We start from the raw sequence: 17,752 nt of genomic DNA, 5'->3' as shown, positions 1-17,752 counted from the left end.
AGAAGAGGTCCTCTATGGGCTGATGAGTTGACATTTTCCATGCAAATTCACTATGGTTACATACAGAAATGTCTGTAGTATGTGGTCTGGGAGAAAAGCAAATACTTGCCTGAGAGGGATCCAGAAGAGGTTTGCATGGAGAACTACTGCTATGAAAACCAGATTGTGTTATGTGCAACATTTTTTGTTGCTTCCTGCTTTGAAGTATATCATGAAATGAAGGAGTACATATTAGCATATAAGTGGATGATACTGGCACAAATGAGACAATTTGGTCATAGAGGTTGATGAGCAAAAGTAAAATGACATAAGAAGTATTGGATATTAATTATTTTGTTTTTTTTTAAAAATATTTGACTTGATTTATCCTGGACCAAAGAGGTGCAAAGAGAGTGCTTTCACCACTGCTGTTGTCGGGTCTTCCTTCTTCTGAGATAGAATATGAATTGCTTTTCAAATCGTCTAAATCTTTAATTTTATTGTACCAGTTTTTAAGCTGATATAACACTTAAAATTGTTTTTCATTCTCTGTTTGCATCAAGGATTTTCATTTGTGAATCAAAATGCAATAAACTTGTCCGAAGTGGAGTTAGAAATTATACCAGATTTATCCACATTTTAATACCAATATATTAAATATCCTAAATGTAAAATATTTTTGCACTTTTTTTCAATGTAGTTTGAAAACAATACCTATTCCACAGAACTCTGTTGCTTTAATAGTTGCCATAGAATGTTTTTTCTTGTTGTGTTTGTTGTTGTTTAATTGCTTATTTCAGACGTTTCTCTTTACACATTGGATATTTTGAACATTAAACTATATTACTGTTTCACAGTCATTTTGTTATTTTTTGTGACAAATCTAATATACTTCCTTTGTATTACACACATCGTCATGGCATGAGTATCATACTTTAATATAAAAAGGGTAATAATATACTTCTGTTATCATTATATTGTGATAGAATGTTTAATTTTACTTTTAAGTGGCTATAATAAAAGTTTAAAAACTAATCTGAACATTATTCAACTCTTTATGATCTTGTCTGGTTGTATGAATTCCTTCTATGCTGTCTTGAGGTAATAAGTGATTTAGTTAATTAACAATGTTGAGAACAATAGATATTTTGAAAATAAAATACCCCACAAAAAAGAAATGGTTTCAATACAACCTTTTAAGAAAGAATTAACTTTTTCTTAAATTTCGTATTTTTTAATTTCAGTGAAAAATGAATGTCAAGAATATGGATGCATTAAATTATGATCAGAATAAATTGTATGCAGTTCAGTTGAATATTACTGGTTTTGAAGCAGTGATACTGATTTTATTAAAAACTCGTTATTGATTCAAAACAATATTACTGGTTTTGAGGCAGTGATACTGATTTTGTTTAAAACTCTTTATCAGCTGAAAAAATAATTCTTCATTGGAAGGTGAGGAATTTACAGATTGCTCTGCATGTGGATGCATGTCGAGTGTAAATAAATCAGTACAACCAGGGTTATGACAGGTTTAACTGTACTTGTGCCAGGATTTACACAGGTTTGACTGTACTTGAGGTTTGACAGTAACTGTGCCAGGATTAAGACAGATTTAATTACTACCTGAACCAGGATTTAGACAGGTTTGCCTGAACTTGTGACAGGATTTAGACAGGTTTGCCTGTACTTGTGACAGGATTTAGACAGGTTTGCATGTACTTGTGCCAGAGAATGGGCAACCTATGGCTTAATCTTTTTTTTAGCCTGATAATTTGTTTTTGTCCATCATTTCTATTTGATATGTCTGGCTATTGACCCATCTTTGCAAATTTCATGTCTTAAATACATGATTGTGTCATATCAATATATATGCCACATGGTAGCAACACGTACATGGGTTCTTTAATTTGTAACATGCAAGTTGATTTCACTTTGGTTACCGTACCTATTTTACAAGCTTTTTTGTGTGTGTGTTTTGTCTTGAAGGAAGCAGCATTTGATTATCTTTTAATTTTCTGACCAGTTGCACCTTGTATTACAGATTTATGCCTGTGTCTCCCACCTCCATTAACACTATTCCAGAAAACTGGCAGGGTTTGCCCATGTCTGTGTTCAGTTGCTTGTATTCTCTGAGAGAGAAAAAAGTTTTGCATGCTATAGGACTATGTGTAACCTCTTATTAGCTAGGACTATCCTAGGCTGGTAAAGGGTGGTGTGGTGGTTTACACTGAAGAAAAACTGCAAGAGTGAAAACCAGAACTGGTTGGTTATGAGGTGGATGTTGAGTAAGGTGAAACAATTCATCAGTACTTTTGTCATATTGATACACATGTTGATACAAAAGATGAAGAATCAATACAAATTGATACCTGATATAAGAGACTTTAATCTTCAACAGTTGTTAATAATTTATACATTTTCATTTTATTCTTAATTGAGAAGACAGTCATCACAGCGCATGCATTCCTTTTTTGTCAGTGGAACAAAAATTCTATTGACAACACATAGTTGCCTTCTACAACTTAACACAAAGTGATGAGGGTCAAAATCTGTATCCCTCAATCCTTGCCAATCCCATGCTAATTATTTTAGCATGTTCAGCCACTGTATCATGGTCAAGAAGGCATTTCAGTATGTCATGCAGTCAAACATGTTATATTCAACTCTGAAAGGTAGTTGGTTGTTCCAGTCCAGAGTAAACAATAACCACCAATCAGAACTGAATGCAGCTTATTTGCTTCATGTCACTCTGTAAGTATTGGCATCCAAACTAGGTACTAGTAGATACCAAGCAACAGAGAAACTTCATGCAAAAGTGGTTATTAAATGATCTGTAAAGTGCTTAAATTGTACATGGGGAACAAAAACGTTTGAAATGTCTTCTTTTATGCTGATATATGTACAAGTATTCAGAGACTGAATATGCCAATGGGATAAGTAATATTAACACAGATATGGAGGGGGGAGAGGCAGGGCAGATTTCAAATGGCATGAGTTTGTTACCATGTGTTAATTTGTAGAAGGTGAGTGGATGTTGTCATTACTTTTTTTTCCAACTGAAATATGCCCAAGGCCATGGCAGTTGTTTTGCATCTGCACGAAGTACAATATAATGAATATGGTTGTTAGTCATCTCTGCTGCCACACGCAGACTTGTTCTTGCACAAGGAAATTACACTATTTCTATTGTTTTGAAGATAACACCATAATGTCTTCCAAATTTAAGTGAAGATATGAAATTGGTACTAAGAAATTGTTAAAGCATTTGTGCAGTGAAAAACAAAGGTTATTGTGACTAAGATGATTCCTGCAATCTGATAAAATGAATGAGCTTCAAAGGTTGACAAGCCTAAAAGGTTGAATTAAAATCACTAACAACAGGTACTGGTAGTCTGTTTGGGAGTATTTTTTTTACCTTGTCAAGGATGTGAATGGTGTATGAACAGATGATAAGTCTATGTCTGTCTGCAAACTGCATACTGCATATACAACCAGTATGTCAGTGCATATTTAATGGCACGCTACCACTGACAGACCTTCAAAGATGAAAAGACCAAGTATATATATGGGTATTGATAATGTATTGTAAGCTGTACTGAAAATTGTATCAATACCTGGCACAGGTATATAATTTCACCCCTACTGCTGAGGGACACTGAACATTATGAAAAGTTAAATTGTAACTGAATTTTTTACTTTTCAGACCAGCAATGCCATGGTCAGTCTGGTTGACATTGTACCCACAGTTTTAGACTGGTTCAGCATCCAATATCCCAATTACACACTTCTGCATCACCCAGTCCAGCTTACAGGAAAATCTCTCTTACCAGTATTAAAGGCAGAGCCGCAGTCTGGATTTGACACAGTCTACGCCAGTCACAACCTGCATGAAGTGACCATGTATTATCCGATGAGAGTGGTCCGAGACAAGAACTTTAAACTCATCCACAACATGAATTTCAAGATGCCCTTTCCAATAGACCAGGATTTCTACATATCTCCAGCTTTTCAGGATCTGCTGAATAGGACTCGTGCAAAGAAACCATTAAATTGGTATAAAACTTTAGAGAAGTATTACTATAGGGATCAGTGGGAACTGTATGATGTACAGAATGATACAATGGAGCTGAAAAACCTTGCTAATTCCTCAGATATCCACATTAAAGAGGTATTTTTACAAATGAGACAGAAGCTGTTACAGTGGCAGAATGTGACCTCTGACCCCTGGATTTGTTCACCAGGCAGTGTGTTAGAAGATGAAGGCAACTATAAGTTCACTCCGCAGTGTATGAGCATGGATAATGGAGTGTGATGAGAACCTTTTTGAATGATAAAAAAGGATAGATAATATGTTTGTTTGGCACTTCTGATGTCCTGAGTTTGATTCCTATTTCAGCTCTATGCTAAGTGCTGAACTATGCAAGGTTAATGTTCCTCTCCATGTTCTCTAGCTTTTTTCCACTTTAAGATAAAACTTTATCAACTTATCAGCTGTGCTTCTGTGGTGGATAACTGTTACTGTGTAGAAATGTTTGTTCTTCTTCAGTCACAGTGTCCTTGATCTTTGACCCAAAAATTCATAGGATTCAAGCCATCCACTTAGTCTGGTAACTGTAGATGGTAGAAAACTTAACATTTTGTGCAGAAATGAAATTTGTAAGACAAACAGACAGACAGATGGATGGTCTTAATAACATTATGTTCTCTACAGTATGGTAGGCATATAAAACAATAGAGTGGAGTTAGATATACCATAAATAACTGTATACACTTAACAGCTTAGAAGAAAGATGAAAAAAGCGAGTCAGCACTATTAGGAACATGCTGCATTTTGTTTTCTGGATAGTGCAATACTTCGCATACATTTTTGCTATGAAAGATGCTTTTTGGACAACAGAATCATTGGATTTTATATAGTACATACACATACATTTATTTTAAAGTTGCATAAAGACAAACACACACACATATACACACTTTAAGAAACCATTCTTTTCATCTTTGTGGTTTCATTTTATTTATCCAGATTTCAATTGGAAAATATTGGGCTCAAGTGAAATTAACATGAACATAGGCACCATGATTTAAACAAGACACCTGTGTGGACCTGAGGCTGCTCAGCTGGTTGACATCTGCTTAATTGCCAAATGAAAGAGCAGACGGCCAAATATCTGAATCAGAAGGATGCTATCTGTAGAAATTTCTTACAATAATGTTGATTGCATGTGCTGTGAAAACAGTTGTTTCAAAGTTTTTCCAGTTTGTATACTTTCATCCACATTTAATTGCATATCAACATTGTCAAATATTGAAAGGCTTCAATGCCAGGATGCCATTTTTATTAAGCACTTTTATTTAGATTGAGTTTTCTACTTTTGGTAATGGCCACAATATTTGATGGTAGACTGGAATTATTTCTGTAAATGTGAAAGGCTTTTAGGATGGGATGCTTTCTGTCAGATTTAGTCAAATTCTGCCAAACAGCTTTTTTCAAGAAGACTTTGTCTATCTTTAGTCACAGCAGCCATATCTGATGGCAGACTGACATTTGTTCAAACTTAAACATTCTCTGTCCAAGATGCTTTCTTTCAAATTTGGTTAAAATTATGTTGATTAGTTTTTAACAAGTCATTAAGAGATATGTTTTATTTTTAGTAAATCATGGACACATTTAAAGCTTTTTATGCTAGTAAGTCTATTTGGTAGATTTTGTCAAATTCATTTTAGTGGTTCTTGAGAAATTGTTATGGATATTTTTGTTTTTAATAACAATGGCCATACTTCATGGCATATCAGCATCATTTGCACAGATCTGACAGCCTTCTGTGCCTGGATGAATTCTGTCAAAGTTTGCCATATTGCTTAACACTATTTTTATATAGAAGATATTTAAAGATTTTGTTTTAGTGCCTTGAGCTCTGATTGTCAAAAGTCTTCAAGAAATTTTAATTATTGTCTTGTGTGCAAGTGGATGTTGGTATTTTCTTTTTTTAATGCCTCAGCATTTATGCTAAGTGTGAACACTGAATAACCCAGCCAATTAACCAAATTACTGATTGCTTGAAAATGCATGGAAGTGAATGTCAGTATTATCTTGTAAAGATTTATTCGCACAATTTTTATAACAAATCCACAAAAATAAGAATAAAACTGCTCATAAATTTGTTGATTCAATTTTTTCCCCACAGACAGTTGTTTGCTGGGTTTATGAATTCAGATTGTAGCATGCATAAAATCCATGGTACAAATATAAAAATTGTGAGATTCACAGTATTCTACGGTCTTTGGCTAACAGTTTTTCTAAACACTATGTAGAGGATCTTCCACAAATGTTCTCCGACATAAAATGTATGGATCAAATTTTAAAATGTTGTATGCCATCAGCTTCATAAATTGTGAAATGAACACTCGTTTTCTAGTCTTTTTATTTCCTGATGTTAAGGACATAGCATTACTGGATAAAATTGCTATGTGGTATTGCTAAATGTTTTGTCACAGTTTGGAAACTAATGTTTTTTTGTCATGACACTTGTCATGAACATTATGTCACAGATCAACTGATAACCTAATAGATCATGAAACGTGCTTGCAATGGATACACTATATGAAGAAAAAGCAAATTTTTTGGTATTTTATGTTTCTCTTAGAATATTTACCTGATCACATTTGTTTTAAGAATATAATAACTACTACCTCCTCCTAAATCCAGCCCTTCAATGACGAAACTTTATCTTTCCTGTCTGTATTATATGGACAAAGAGCAATTAATTTTATCCATTACCTCCCCTTGCTGCTGACAGGTGGTACTAGATTGAAGCAGAGCTTTACAAAGGCAAGGCAAGCAAAGATTGCTCATCATGAATGGAATGCTTGCATTGTTGTAAGGATGGGAGGGTATGAAAGTAATGTGAATGGATAAGTATTCTAGGAGTAACATAATTTACTGAAAATTTTGGTTTCTTCTTTGGATACTTTCCCTGGTCATATAACCATTAGGAGAATTGATAATTTGAGGAGAGAATGTTGAGCATTCTACCTATATCTCTGGTCACCTTTGAGTGAAGAAGGTTGGATAACCCATTCTCTTAGCTTTCAAGCATCACAACTGGAGGCAATATGGTTATGTCTGGAAAGAACAAATGAATTAAATACTACCAAATAAAATTTCTGGGAGAATCCAGTGAAAGCTGCATAGGGTGCCCATCCAGAGGTTGTGCTGATGTCAGCTGGGTCTGGTAGCTGCATGTACAACTGAGACTGGGCTTACCAGATGCAGAGTGTGTCACTATGGAATTGTCTTGAGACAAAACTCAAAAAGGTTGACTGCACATGCCACTCAATGATGATGTATCTGATGACCCACTTCAGTCATGACAAGAAGCCGTTAAGGGTTATCTCCTCTCTTCCAGGTTTAACTAGAAGTAAGAGATGCCTTTGACCTCCTCAGTTTTGATTCAGATAAAGTCTGAGAGCACGTACTGGATCCTGTTCGAGTGTCTTTCGAGATATGTCAATACAGGAGAAAGATCATATGATGACTCTTGGACTCCAAGGTGAGCTCAGATCATAAAGATCACCAGAGATGAAAATCTAGCAATGAAGACATGGCTTTTATGTTGCAAACAAGCTTTGAAGTGGTGTGAAGAACACCATTTTCCACCTTACAGTAAACAGGTGAAGTCAGATTGACCACAGTATAGTTCTTGTTTTGCACTGTAAGATCAGCAGAGAAGGTGTCGGAATGGAGCTTACACCTGCGAGATACAAAGGATGCTGGTGGTTGACTCTCAGAAAAAAAGGCTTTGGAATTGCCTGGGTTGCTTATCTTGGCAGATAATCTTTCATCAATTTCTTTGATTCTTCTAGACTGCGGGAGAAGACAGAAGGAAGGGCTGACTTCTTCATCATCACTATCAACCGAGGCCTTCTCTCATTATCAATATTAACTGAGGCCTTCATCCTGTAGAGTGGCATACAAGAGAGGGTGGCAGACATTCTGAGTTCAGCCACACCTGATACATTTCCTCCACTGCAGCCTTAAAGCTACACTCAGTCCTCTCCATAGTGGGATCTGACTATGAAACATCAAGGTTTATCCAGCACTCATTGTGCAGGTCATCCTGGTTGGGATCAAGATCAGTGTCCAAATAACACATTCCCAGAGGCACAGATTAGGTGTGAACTCTCATTTTTAAGACTTTTATTGTACTGTCCAAGAGGGTAAATGGCCAGCCATATTCAGATTATATAGTCATTGCATCAGTACAGATGATTTCTCATAATCAAAATCAGTAAGGGTACTGGGCATATGGATGACAGTATAGACAGCTGTACTACCGGAGTATTGGTAGTTTTAGACTGACTGACAGATCGATCACCAAGATCCTCAGCAATTTTAACATTCCATGGCTCTACTTGACAATGTACAGGACAATATGTTACTAAAGCCATATGGTCACTGAACAGTATGAATCTAGTACTGGATGGCTGGACAGTACATTGGCAGCTGATACAGCATGAAACTGAGGTGTGGCTCAGTGGCATGCTCATTCAAAGTAATGTAAAAACCTCATAACACCTGGACTTACAAGCCCAAATAACATGCTCAGACATGTGGGAGGACTTACACCCACTGGGCTGCCTAGAATTCAGTGGATACATTCCGAAAGTGTCAAATTCTTGACTAAAACAGAAGATGATAGGACAGGAAAAATTGGGTAGGGGGGATTACAATGACATTCCCCGTCAGGCTGGCCAGACTCCAATTTCTGGATGATTGCTCAAAACATCAGTATTGCTCACTTTGATTTTCCATGTCTCACCCTGTCCTTTTTGCAGTTTTATCCAGTTCTATAGACCATGTATTCTCTGACTAAATTGTACCCAACAATGTACTCTTTGTACACGAGACACAAAACATGGGAGTTCTTGCAGGTTTTGAAGTTCTTGCATTTAACACGTTTTGTCATCATTGTTCATTCTGAAACAAAGTAAAGAAAAGAGAATAACTTAATATTTTAACTGCCCTGTATGTGTATGCTGAATTGTTTCAGACTTTTAGGGCCAAATCCATATAACAACTTCAATATTAGTATTTGTAATCAGATTGCTGTGAAATTGTACAAAGTGATGCATATATGCATGCAGATTGCTAAGACTAAAAATGTCAGTGAAAATGATGTGTGTTCATAGTTACCATAGCAACCAAATGGAGAAAACGGGTGGAAAAGTTGTTGTTGTTGTTCTAGGGTTTAACGCCATTTTTCAGCACAAGATAGGCTATACATGGCGGCCAGTATAACTGGTGGAGGAAGAACCCTGGAAAACCCAGGGAAGAACCACCGACACACGAGAAGCTACTGGCAGGCTTTCCCACGTACCCACGCTAGCCGAGCCTTGGACTCGAACACACGCAGACAGAGGTGAGATGGCAGTGATTCGGAACGGTGGGCGCTTTAGACCACTCGGCCACTCGGGGCCCCGGGGTGGAAAAGTATTTTTTTGACAAAAATTTAAATATAGAGTAAACTTTTCCATTAAATAAAGTGTTCATGGTTACCATAGCAACCAAATAGAGAAAACGGGTGGAAAAGTATTTTTTTGAAAAAAACTTGAATGTGGTGTAAACTTTCCATTAAATATACTTATTCTGAATGTGTACATGGACAGTTATTTTTTTTCTACATATCACATATCCTCAGTTCATTACTTTTAGGCCTATGCTAGATAATTAAAACTTTACTTTCAAACATGTCTCTACATTTCAGTACATTACAATATTTAGATGATGTAATATTTATGCAGTGATATTCACAAATTTTCTCAATATAAGATATAATGCTGTTCACTTATAGTTCATTGATAATGAACCAATACTAATGACACTGAAAATGATACATACTTATAGATTTACTTTGGCTGCCATAGCAACCAAAAAGTAATGTTAGTATTTAAAAGGTTTAAAAGACTTTTTAAAATAATGTTGTTGGCAGAATCTTTTATCCAACTAAATACAGCATTCATTTTTTAAAGAACTCAATGTTATCAAGTTGTTTTAATCATGAAGGTAAAATACTAATTATCATAATGTAGAACAGTTATATTTGTCATGTTTTAGGGTGAAGAGAATAATGTTTATGCAATGAAGTCAAACTAAAGGAAAACTAGCTTTCTCATTTGAAAATTGTTGAAAGGCAGATGTCTTATAGATTTTTATGTAAGCACATATATAAGCAATTACTGTTGCAAGAACAAATTTGACAAATAAAGGTATCTCGATACATGTGACAAATGTAGTAACTGACACAAAATCCATCTGCAGGTTTGTCTTTGAATGCAGCGGGCTGTATTTTTTCATCACATCATGTAAAATGAAATAAATATAAATGTCTTTCAAAATAAAAAAAATAATTTTGAAAATGTTAGGATTTCATTCATGGATTTAACAACTTTTAGAGTTATTTCTAGACTCACACTACATAAAATTTTATTTTTGCCAGCTTCATTACTAAATCTTATGTATGTCTTACCTTTCCTTTACTACCTATTAACATGCGAACTGAATGCATATCAATAGTATCAGATACATTACGTCTTTGATTTCTTTAATAGCTTTTATAATTAATGCCTTCTTAATATATGACTGCAATTTTAATTTTAGAATATCTTTCTTTACAACTCAAGTTGTTTTAAAATCTTATTTTTAATACATCTTCTAATGTTCAGCTAGTTTGAGCACAACTGTCAATTACCTACCAAACAGATGTAATATCATTAGGTAGAGTGATATTATCACAGCCATTAATTTGGGTCTTTTCTAGAAACAATAGTATACTATTTTTCAGTTTTATATGGTAAACAAACATCAGCTGAGAAATGGTTATGTGTTACCAAGCCAAGTGAGGTCTATGATCTTTACTGCCAAGAAAGGCAGAAAAAAACAACAGAATGAACACTGAGATGCGAGTCTGCAACACTAGATTAAAGCTCTTGTGTCCAGTACACATGTACGATAGTGACATTGGTTGTCAGGTATTCTTTTGAGTGGAGCTGTATATACGAGAGGCCTGAAAGTTGTTATTATCACAAAATTAACGTAATTATTTTTCATTGATTGTAAATCATAGAGCAAGAGTTGTGAGGTTTTCAGTGACAATTATTAACTGCAACCTGCCAAAAATATTTGAAATAAAATAGATTTCTCAGCAACAATCTTAACATATAACTTCTACATGGCCAAACATTGGAGAAAAGTAAAAAAACGAATAACTTTATATGTTAATTTTCCTACCTCTTAAATGAGCTCTGTAAAAATGAAACAAAACGAAACTGATGAGATAAAAACAAAACCAAAAAAACAACAACAAAATGAAAAACAGATTTCCACCAGGTCGAAAGTTAAGCTCTTGAACAAAGGTAATGATTATTGGATTCACAAGTCTCATTGCTGTCATAAGAGTTGGTTGATTAAGAAGTGGATCTCTCTCCCGTCCATTTCTTTTTCAACTTGATTGTTGAGAGAGAGAGAGACGGAGAGAGAGCAAAATGAACTTTATAATAAAAGAAGAAAACAAAATAATTTTAAAATTCAGATAGGACAGGAAAGGAATACCTCAGAGTCAGTCTTGATGATAAAATGTATCATCCAATAAAAGAAAAGGCTCTGTACATGATAGACGTGTCGATAAACTTGGCTACTAGTAAGCTCGATTTAGCAAAATTTAATGTTACTGAATGGGATGGCCATGTCATAGCACTTGTATTTCAACAACACGTGATAGCGTCAAAGCACTTTCATATCAACACGTATATTAATGCAGAAAATTCTCAAATTTGGAAAAATGCAAATTGCTATTTATACCTCTACACTTCCACACAAAGCCATAACAAACTTTATTCTAATTTGGACTATTCCACACATATATATATGGAGGTGGAAGGGTTTATATTCCTAATCCTAACATTAATGTGATTGGGGAACATATTTGAATGAGAAAAGTGTAATCTTGGAGTTCAAGACCGGTTTACAAATATCTAATAGTTTATTAGCAAATTCTTGTCTGTAATTTAGAACCTGTTTGCATTTTACCTGCCTAAAACTGTCAGTTGGTCTAACATTGACATTTCTGTTGAACCTCACCATGGTTCATACAACTTTGAAAATTTCTTGAAATGTAGGGGTTCCTTTGAAAATCATTAATTTTTTTGTCTTGAAAAGTGTTAGAACTTAACGAAAAACCCTGAATTTTGCCAAAAACTTATTTATCTGTGGGAAATCAAAACAATTAACTGAATAAAATATACAATATTTTAAAATTTAGAATACTTGCTTTATACATTTTGCACATATATTAAACAAGTAAAATTGAATAAAATTTGGTGGATCAAAAGACAGATGACACCATTAATTATCAAATGTAGTAGTGTCCCATTGGTTTTTTTGGTGCAGTTTTTTTTCTTATGCTCTTGTATCGATTTATACAGTGATAAACAAAGTAACATGGAGAAAATTAAATTTCCTGATGACAAAATAATCCCTGAACACTTTATGAGTCACTGGAAGCTTCTTGAATAAAAAATATTGGGTTGTAAGACTGATGCTTACAGAATGACTGTGATTGCTTTTAAAGCTGATGCTCTGTCAGCTGGGCCCCCTCTTCCTTCCTTCACCCCAAGCACAGTTTGACTGAACTGGCTGATGTAAGTATATAAGCCTAGGTATATAGCTTCATTTTTAAGATCATCATCTCATTTGTTTCTCACAATGATCATGAATTACATTACTTTATTTTGCTGGTTAACAGTTCATTCACAACATCTCTTCCTTATAATCCTAAATGCCTGAATGTAGTGAGCATTTTCTAGCACTTCAATGACAGCTAAAGATCCTAATATATACATATAATTCTTGCATGCTGCATCTCTGCTGAAATATTTTTTTAGACCATATTGTGAAATTTTCTATACAAATTATGGTGAAATTATAGCAGTAAACAGCTCTTGAGTTTTTGTAAAACGAGAAGTAACTTTTTTCAAACAAGGATTTTTTGCAGCTTAGTAAATCCTGAAATATCTAGCTTATTTACAATTACCCTCACATTTCTCAGCTCACTTCTAAATGCAAAATTAAAATGAGAAGAAATCAGTATCAATATATGTTTATTTTCAGATAAATGTGAGTAAAAAATAACTTGTATATGTCCAGCAAAATCGTATTTGAACCATTATAGTTAATGCTTTGGTGTGATACACTTCAAATGCTATTATGAACTGTACATGAATAATCATTACAAATACTACACTTCTTTAACAGACACATTACGGATGACATTCTTCTGTATGACAAATGTTCATTGACAGGTAGGGCATCAAATAATACAAATAAATTAACTATAATTCACAATTTTATCATACCTTCTGTAATGACCTTTCAAAATGAAAGGCTTATCTATCATATGATAGAAAAATTATGTTAAACATATAGAGACTAAAATCATAAATACATTTTCCATCATATCACCATGTAATTCAATACATTACAGCAACATATTGCCATGTAATTCAATACAATATGGCAACACATCACCATGTAATCCAATATATTTTAACATCTAATCATGTAATCCATTACATTTCAAAAACACCATGAATTTACTATTTTTAATGGTTTTCTAGTTTTTGTGGATTTCATATTTGATTTTAAAAAATCTTTAAAGATCCTGCAAGCAATGATCCACAACAGGACAATATATAGTGCAAACACCTCAAAAATTAACATCCATGCAAATAATTCACAACAACCATATATCCCTGTAAATGTATGCGATACTTTGGGAGTGGTTTTATTCAGGAATCAAAGCACATATGTATCTATAACAAACTTCTTGATGCTCGTACTATTTTAGGCTTTAAGAATCCTATATAGATTCAGACCTCCATGACTTTCATTTTTAGCATATTCAGATTTTATCTGCATCAATATGGAGTGTTTATGTAAGGAAAAAATATAGCACATACAAATTCAATACAAATTTATTTAAAAGCATCCTTCTCGGTATCAGCATAGTTATTACAGCTAATGATTAACGTTTTTTCATTATGTCCTTAGTGACAAAATTCCAAGGTGCTTGCATTTTCTTAATATCACAGATATTTTTAGATAAATATTATTATTTGAATGATAAAAATACAAAGGTATACAGCAGAAGCATACTCTGTAAAAGAAATTCCAAACTGGTGATGTATTGGCTTAATAAAAAAAATTCCAGGTTACTATTTTATACTGCAGAAATAAATTACATATGGTTGTAATGCTTTACTGTTGAATAACTTTTAGACAAACTGTTTACAGAATATCTTACAAAAATTTCGGTGAAAATATGAAGATAAGTACTGACTGCACAATTTAACACATTTACCTGTAAGTTGCATGGAGTTACAAGGCCTTGTAACTTAAATTGGTACTGAGTGCATAATGTCACACTTGTAAGTTGCATTAAGTTACAAAGACTTTTAAATCAGGTATTGACTGCATAAAGTAACACATCGATCTGTAAGTTGCATGGAGTTAGAAGTACCTGTAACTTACCAATGCTTTAAGGATACATATTATTACAAACACATTAATAAAATTCTGTTAAGAATGCATTTTTGCTAAATATTTTGCTGTAATTTTCAGAAGAATGTATTCAAATTGAGACTCCTGTCCTCATCTGCTGGGCTGAGGTACTTTGCTGACATAATTCATTACTGCATTCTGTAGGATTTGTGCTCGTTGAAGTTCTTCTTCACGTACTCTAGATAGTTCATATTCCCGTGCTCGCAATTTCTCCTGAAGGCTCAATATTTCTCTCTCCTTTGATTCAATTGTATCACGATATTTCATCAGTTGTTCTGAGAAGAGAGAAAATCAATGCTGGTCTAAAATAATCAGTAGCTACAGACTGTTTGCTTTTTTCCTCCATTAAACATAATACTAGCAAAAAACAAGATTAATTAATTATTACAATTAGTACATTTCCAGGTTGCCAGGCTATTGTGTGCAAGCTTCTTTTTTGCAATGAATGGGCAGTAGATAATGTTATAATTTAAAAAACAAACAAACTGGAACCTAAAAAATAAACTATCGCATATACTGACGTATAAGCTGCAAAATTTAAGAAAATTAAAAGCCTTGAAGTCCGCTTATTCATTTGACACGGTCTAAAGCTGAAATATTTTCAGTTTTCTTGTTGACAACCAGTTTATATTGTCAATGCAGATGGCTTAAGACCAGACACATACTTAACCTAAACCCCCCCCCCCCACAGAATCTGCTGTACTCAGCATTCCTGCCACAAATTTAAAAAAAGATTCCCTTTGTTTTCCAAACCTTTCGCAGACCAAAAAATAAAAATTTCCAGACCTAGCAGTCACTCCAGAAAGGGTCTGAATCCATATCCTAAAATTTATCCCAAATGCAACAAAGCAGTCACATTACCAGTTTCCCACTAAAATGGTTGTAATAATGAAAATTTAAGATTTTTTCAGTATGTTTTAGTCATTTTTCAGTTTTTCCAATCAATAGCAAGATTTTTCAATATGGTTAGACATACAGGTTGGCTTATCGTGGGTCATGCACATTTTAAGTTTGAGATATTCAGTTTGAGGGGTCTGCTTATATGCCGACAGGATTATATGTGAGTATATATGTTAGATGAAAATGCTGTGCAATTTGCTCAAATAAATATAACCCCCACCTCTCCCACACCCCACCCCTACCCCATGATGGAGATGAGTATACTAAAAATAAGGGTATAATTGTAAAAACCATGTGACTAAAATGACTTGTCAACACATATCTTCTTATGATAACCATAATATTTACTAAGTTTCACACACACTGCACCCAGCTGTAAGTCAAAAAGAGCAATAATGTGTATAAAAATCAAGAAAGGTTTGTCATATCTGCATATTTAAATGATGACCATAATAAGTATGAAGTTTCACAGCAAATCATAATAGGTTAAAGAACATGATGTGTAACTCAGAAAACATTATGGCAATAAAGTGATTTATTGATAAGAAGCATTTCATATCATGACCAAAATTCTCCAAACTTAAATGTCAATTCATCAGAAACTGCAGGATTAATTGTACTAATGAGATTGTGATAAACAGCGCATTAAGCTATTAATGAAAAGGGCAATAACTCTATCAAATTGCAGGAGCAGTTTTGTTTACATGCACTTCTTTAGATGATGACCACATAATTTACCAAGTTTCATGTCAATCAATAAAAAGCAGGGTGGGTGATTAGCATCACTAATGAGATTGCCATATACTACACTAAGGTACAAGGGCAATAACTCAAATGTTGTGGGATTTGTAAATATCGATGTCTGGTGATCACCAAAAAGGTTTTACCAACTATCAAAGCAATCCATCAAAAATTGGGGGAATTAGTTACAAGACTGTGCCACACTATCAGACAAAAAGGGCAATAACTAGCAAATATTGTGGGAGCAATGCATTTTGTCAATATGCACATCTTGTGGTGTTGATCATAATATTTAACAATTTCATGGGTGCATCAAATACTGCAGTACTAGTTGTGCTAATAAGATTGTTCCAGATGGAAGATCAGACAGACATAAGGACTGCTATATATCCCACCTCTAAAATCTAAGTATGCACTGGACAGTTTAAGCATTTCAATTTAAGAGGTGTTCACTTTTTGAGTTGGTTATTGTCGGGATGGCATTGCTATATAATGCTTATAAGATAGTAAATTATTAATATTTCTATGTACTTCATTTCGAGTTTTAATTCACAAACTGAGCTTGCATAAATGTCCAATTATTAGGAAATTTACACAATCAGTGTACAGAAATATATAAAAATAATTAGGAAAAAAACTCGTAAGATTTAGCATACTTTTATAAACCTTTATCATTCTTGCAAGTACAAATCCAGTAATAAAAACTTTTACCCTTTGTCCATAAAAGTGATACAAGCTATTAGTAACAATCACCTGTTGCCTTGCTGTCAGCTTCACTAAGTTTTTCTCTCAGCTCTTTCTGGGCCATTCTCTCAACTTCCTGTTTGTTCAGAGCTTGCTGAAGGTCCAGTTTGACCTTTCCAACTTCAGCCAAGGTTATGTTGTTTTTCTCTGCAAGCTCCTGATAATTAGAAAACAATGTTATTTCAAAATGTAAGTATAAACATTCCATTTTGAATGTTACATTAGATAAATGTAAATCTGATTTGTGTTGTCGGCTTTAAAAAAAATTATATTTTGCTACTAAAAGTAGTTGTATGCAGAAATAATAGGTAAAATATAACCATAAAGCTTTACAGAAACTGTGTGTGTACGTGTGTGGGTTTGGATTTTTAATGTAGCTTAAAAAAAAATTTCAGTCATATTGCTACGATGTCTGCAGTGTGGCAGTTTATAGTGATGTCTAGCACTGGGGCATCATGATGCAGACATGTAGCATGATGTCCCACCCAGTCACATTATCCTGACACCAGGCTGACCTGTCCTAACACTTACCTATTATTGCTGAGTACCTAGCGAGGCAGCTGCTAGTACCATTTTTATAAGTCTTAGCATAGCTGCCAACCTTCCAGGTTCACAATTAGTGAAAATAGGGATAAAAAGTTGTGAATTTGGACAAAAATTTGTGAAAAATACCATGACAATAACTCCATCCACTCTGACCACTCCATCCACTCTGACCGTCAATACTACACTATATCAAGTTCGCAATATAAAACTAAAACACTATAT

The 17,752-nt window shown here is 34.1% G+C and overlaps 2 protein-coding genes across 3 annotated transcripts in view; one reads left to right on the top strand and one right to left on the bottom strand.

The window, feature by feature from the left end:
• The window catches only part of LOC149805879 (N-sulfoglucosamine sulfohydrolase-like), a 36,876-nt gene extending 30,489 nt beyond the window's left edge, over positions 1–6,387 (top strand). For both annotated transcript variants that reach the window (XM_089950624.1, XM_089950623.1), the window contains exon 7: positions 3,686–6,387. In XM_089950624.1, coding sequence (XP_089806750.1) covers positions 3,686–4,294 — 609 coding nt within the window. In that variant the 3' untranslated portion in view covers positions 4,295–6,387. The remainder of the gene's footprint in view (positions 1–3,685) is intronic.
• A 6,736-nt stretch (positions 6,388–13,123) lies between these two features.
• The window catches only part of LOC149805878 (leucine-rich repeat-containing protein 45-like), a 61,471-nt gene continuing 56,842 nt past the window's right edge, over positions 13,124–17,752 (bottom strand). Inside the window, exons 17-18 of the mRNA XM_089950621.1 lie at positions 16,994–17,141; positions 13,124–14,874 (exon numbers count right to left, since the gene is read on the bottom strand). Coding sequence (XP_089806747.1) covers positions 14,690–14,874; positions 16,994–17,141 — 333 coding nt within the window. The 3' untranslated portion in view covers positions 13,124–14,689. The remainder of the gene's footprint in view (positions 14,875–16,993; positions 17,142–17,752) is intronic.

This window comes from Sinohyriopsis cumingii, chromosome 2 (genome assembly GCF_028554795.1).
Source record: "Sinohyriopsis cumingii isolate HCF-2022 chromosome 2, ASM2855479v2, whole genome shotgun sequence".
Taxonomy (NCBI): domain Eukaryota; kingdom Metazoa; phylum Mollusca; class Bivalvia; order Unionida; family Unionidae; genus Sinohyriopsis; species Sinohyriopsis cumingii.
The sequence above is the reverse complement of the archived record's forward strand: the minus strand, read 5'-3'. Positions and strand labels throughout refer to the sequence as shown.